A 4,699-nucleotide genomic window follows, 5' to 3' on the forward strand; every position below is an offset into this window, starting at 1 on the left:
AAGCCTATCTGCAACCAAATGAGGGAGGCTGCAACCAAACGGGGGAGGATAAGACCCCAATTTGGACCCCTCCAGCTCATGTCCCCACACAAGCAGAGGGTCTTCTCAGCAAACAAAGACAATGTGCTCTGACTAGGGATGGTCAGGTAGTCCTTCTTGAGCAGAAAAACATCAAGCAAAGTGCTTATTCCTGATCTTGGCTGCTCAGAAAGAGCCAATATGAGCCTGGCCCTGGCACGGGGTGAGTGGGTTTGGGCCATGCCAGGGGACCGTGCCACCGTCCCTCAGTAAAGCCATGCCACAGCTGGCCTTGGCACGGGGCTTCAGAACAGCTCAAGCTGAAACAAGACCCTCATGGGCTCCAGCCCTGCCGTGGGGCCAGGCAGAGGCCCCCAGCACACAGGCTCAGGCTGGCTGCCGCAGCCCAGGGGGACAGCATGCCGCGATCCCAAATTCCCACGCAGCTGGGCAATCTCCGAGACGATCTGCAGTGCCTCTGGTAGCCGGGCTTCGGCTCAGGCTCTGGCTTGCGGAGCCCGGTGGCTCGAGGCACTTGTGTCTGCACTGCCTGTCGGGGCAGAGCCCCATCAGGAGCTCTCCTTTCCCGTTCCTGCCGTTGCCACCTGCAAACCCAGGCAGCTTTGCTTCCAGGTCGCCAGCACGGGAGCCGCCATGGGAACACCTGGGGGCACGGGCTGAGCGTGATGGGTGACCAGAAAGGCTCGGGATGGGAGCAGGGGGCTTCAGACCCCAGCTGTGGGATACTGGCAGATTTAGGGGGATACCAAAGACAGGATTAACAGAGGCTGAAGCTCTGTGCAGGGTTTGTGCTCTCCTATACCCTGTGGGGCCCCCACAGAACAAAGCGACAACAGGGTAAGCAGCAAAAAGGCTTGTTTGATACAACATAAGGAATCCATTGGGTACAGGGAGGTGGGATGCCCATTGCCTTCTCCAGCTCGCCCATTGGCCTGAGGCACTAACAGCGAGGATGGCCTGGGGCAGAAGGACGTCCGGCAGCACAGTCGCAACAGCCCACGTCACCAGGGCATCCGGAAAAAATAACTGGAGGGGTCCCATCTGCAGCAGCGTGGGGCAGCCCCCCGGCCCCTTTGAAAGGTGAGGGCTCAGGGCGAAACGTGTCTCTGGCCGCATCAATCCATCCCGGCGCCACCTCACATACAAACCAGAGCTCACTGTTGCGATGCTCTCTTCGAGCTCAGCCTCATCCATCCCTGTCCTGTCCTGCAGGACAGGCCTGGGCCCAGGAAGTCCCCACAGTCCATCAAGGTCCAGGCCCCCGGGGAGAGATGTCACCTCCGCCACGTCTGGACCCTCCTGGTGGTGGCCCTGGCTGTGTCCTCTTTCCCCTTCAGCTCTTGTGCTGACAGGCCGAGGGGGGATGTGGCTTGATGCTGCAGCCGTGCCAGCTCGGCTCCTCCGGTGCCTCTCCATCCTGCCCCGGGCAGTGCGGCTGTGGGTTGGCTGGCGGTGTGACAGTCCCCCACTGAGGAAGCACAGCGGGCCGCGGGAAGCCAGCGCCTGCGTTGGCCTCCCTGGGGGCTGCCACCCGTGTCCCCAGGCCAGAGAGAGCGCTGGCCTCATTTGCCCACCGGGATTCCGTTCTCCCTACCGCCCGCTGAGCCGAGGGCCGTCTCCATCCTGTCCTTCAGACGCTGCGTGTTCGTGGGCTGGCCCGCCGGGGCTGCGTCATACTGCACTACTGCGGAGAGAATGCGGTCGTTACCTCGGTGCTGGGACGTGGGGCAGGATCAGGCCCCGAGCGGAGCTGAGGAGCAGGGCCAAGAGCCCACGGTGTCCATAGGACCCCCCCTGCGATGCCAGTCTGGGCTGGGTTCAGCTCTGTTGCGATGAGCCTGCACCCAGGGCCAGGACTGCCCTGAAGCTGGGCAGGCTCAGCACCTCCATCCATACCACATGCAGAGTAGGACAGCACGGCGTCCTTGGGGACCACTCACCACCCAGCAGAGCAGAACACTGGTTGGGGAGATCCCAGCAAGGTCCCACATCAGGGTCATCGCCCAGAGGGCAGGGTGACACGGGGCTGCCCTGCTCATGGCTGCTCCTCAGCCCATGGCCACCAGCCAGCACGAGGAACGGAAGCTCAGTGAGGTCAGGAGTGAGCTTGGCCTCCTGTAGAAACCACACCAGCCCAACCCTGACCACGCAAATGGGTGGAAGGGCCAGGCCACCCCAGCCAGAGGAAAGGGCATGAGAAAGCCCCATCTCAAGGAACGTGAGGTGGTTAAAACCCAGCAAGGGGAAGCTTCAGCAGCTTCGGGGGGAGACGGAGGGCAGAGCAAAGCGCCCAGAGCCATAGCCCTGGCCAGGGACACAGGGCCCAGTGCCACCACGCAGACCCCAGCTGGGGGTGTCCCTGTCCACAGGGCTCCCCATGCTCCCGGGCCAACGGCTCCTGCTCGTGTGCTGAGATTCCTGCTGCACCTCTCCCGTGGGGAAGACAAACCGCCCCGGGATGGCAGCAGAGCGCCGAGGTGGTGGTCAGCGAGCTCATCCTATGGCGGGTCCCCGCACCCAGGGAGGCCCCGAGCCTTGCCCCGGGCACCAGCCGCACCGCGGCGCAGAGCCACCGGCCCCCAGCCCTCTTGCAGCGTGCCGCGGGGAGCTGCTTACCTGCTCTGCAGCTGTGCCGGGCCCGCACGATCTGGATCGCCTGCTGGTTCTTGAAGCGGACGAGGCCCATGGTGATCGTGGCGTTCCAGCCCGGGTCCTCCTGAGCACAGCGGAAGTCGATCTCGTGGCTGTCCTCCATCACCACGGTGAAGTAGATGTGCCGCTCCTTCCACTCCACGCACTCCACCGCCTTCATGCGCGAGAAGCTCAGCTCCTTGCGGCGCGAGCCCTTGGGCTCGAAGAGCTGCAGCCCCTTCTCCGTCAGGAGGCAACGCTTCTTCTTCCAGAGCTGCAGCAGCCCCCCGCTGCGTTTCTCCAGCAGCCCCTCTCTCAGCACCTTCTCGGGGGTCATAGCAGCTCCTCGGCCGGCTGGCAGCCCCACGGGATCCTCAGCTCCTTCCGCTGGCCTGGCCGGGCATCACCCACCGGGGATTTCCAGCCCCTCCACGACCGAGCCGAGCTCCCCGGGGCCAGGACCCACCGTGGCAGCCGCGCCGCCGGGGCTCGCCACCCCCGGGGAATTAACCCCCCCCTTCCCTGTCCGCTCGCCGACGGCTTTCAAAGGGTGGAAGCAATTAGGTGCCACATGCTGGCTGCGATTCCTATCGCCGGGGCTCTGCYGCCTGCCCCGCGCTGCGTGTGGGATCCCCGGCTCCGCGCTCCCCAGGATCTGTCGCTACATGCCCGGCCGCTCTCCCACTTGCATTCCTTCCCCGCCTCGCCTGGCCCCTCCTGCCTCGCAGACACCCTTCACGCCCAGGCGAAGCCCGGCYGGGCCTGGCGCAGCCCCGGCTCAGCCCCGGGCCAGCTAGCGGGCAGCAGGCGCGTCGGGGGTGCCTGCAGGCAGGCTCGGCTCCCCGGGCAGCCGTGCAAACGAGCCGGGGCGGCCAGCAGCTGCGTGTGGGGCTGGTGGGGTGCAGCACAGGCAAAGATGTGGCGGGGACGGCTGGCGGGGATGACAGGGGCACCACACTGATCCGTGGGCACAGCGGCAGTGCCGGGGCGGACGTGGGTAGGGCTTTGGGACCTTTGCACCGCTGCAGTGCTGGCCTGGACATGGGGTGCAATGCCAGCTGGGGCAGGGGGCTGTGGGGTGCAATGCCAGCTGGGCACAGGGCTGTGGGGTGCAGTGCCAGCTGGGGCAGGGGGCTGTGGGGTGCAATGCCAGCTGGGGCAGGGGGCTGTGGGGGTGCACTGCTGGGCAGGCACGGGGCTATGGAGTGCAGTGCCACAGCAGGAGACTATGGAGGCCTCGGTTCCTCTGATCCAGGAGGAGGGACATGGAGACCGGAGATGCTGGGCTGCCCTGCGAGGGACCAGTCCTCGAGACCCCACTGCCCGCCCAGCCCTGCGACAGGCCGGGTGCTGGCCCAGCCCTCGGCACAGTGGCACCCAGCAGAGAGCTCCCAGCGCCCGGCGAGCATCCTCCAGCCTTGCAGGACCTGCGAGGGAGGGGACGGATGCCCTGGCTGGGTCCGTGGTAGTATGGCACCGCCAGGTCCCGACCGAGTCCGCCCTGCCTCGTGGCGAAACACCCGTCTCCTTTCCAGCCTGTCTCGTTCCTGGCCACCGCAGGTTCGTCTGTTCTTCTGCCAGGGCCGTCTCTGTCTGGCAGACGAGCTCGCCCTGCTGTGCCAGCTGCCGGCAGGGATGTTCGGGGGCTCTGGCACTGGCCGTGGGCTGCCAAGGTGGGTGAAGGCCACAGTCCCCCCGGGCAGCTGGCTTGATGTGCTCCTGGAGATGCTGAGGGTGCAGGTACCTTCACAAATGCAGGATGTGGAAGGGAAGAAAATCCACCTGGGAGACGCCTGGGATGCTCCAAGGTTGCCATCTGGGGCTGGCAGCCCACAGGCTCCCTGGCACGTGGCCCAGCTCATCAGCTGCCCTGGCACTCACCGCCCGAGCAGCCCTGCTTATCCCCCCGCAGACCCCGGCCATCCTGGCCTGAAGGCCCCCCTGCACCCCACCTCAAGCCCTGCTCCTCCTGGCCCCTTCGTGGTCCCCACCGTCCTCCCGCACGGTGACGGGTCCCGGCCACAGCACC

General features: G+C 65.9%; 1 protein-coding gene across 2 annotated transcripts; it reads right to left on the reverse strand.

Moving 5' to 3' along the window:
• Positions 1-948: 948 nt before the first annotated feature.
• PHLDA3 (pleckstrin homology like domain family A member 3) lies at positions 949-3,073 on the reverse strand. 2 transcript variants are annotated; one of them, XM_026063804.1, is made up of 2 exons: positions 2,656-3,073; positions 949-1,720 (listed from the first exon to the last, which is right to left on the reverse strand). In XM_026063804.1, exons 1-2 carry the CDS (start codon positions 3,005-3,007, stop codon positions 1,602-1,604), a joined length of 471 nt encoding a protein of 156 aa, XP_025919589.1. In that variant the 5' UTR covers positions 3,008-3,073; the 3' UTR covers positions 949-1,601. The 2 variants fall into 2 exon arrangements, with proteins under 2 accessions (XP_025919589.1, XP_025919588.1); XM_026063803.1 differs by having other exon boundaries at positions 949-1,723.
• Between the last annotated feature and the right edge of the window lie 1,626 nt (positions 3,074-4,699).

Source organism: Apteryx rowi, unplaced genomic scaffold (genome assembly GCF_003343035.1).
Source record: "Apteryx rowi isolate R43461 unplaced genomic scaffold, aptRow1 scaffold_200, whole genome shotgun sequence".
NCBI classification, from domain to species: domain Eukaryota; kingdom Metazoa; phylum Chordata; class Aves; order Apterygiformes; family Apterygidae; genus Apteryx; species Apteryx rowi.

Excerpts from the sequence above, each read along its gene's own strand:
- PHLDA3 (XM_026063803.1), bottom strand. The coding sequence starts at position 3,007 with ATGACCCCCGAGAAGGTGCTGAGAGAGGGGCTGCTGGAGAAACGCAGC. Across the intron at positions 1,724-2,655 it reads CCGGCACAGCTGCAGAGCAG|TAGTGCAGTATGACGCAGCC; the intron begins GTAAGCAGCTCC and ends TTCTCTCCGCAG.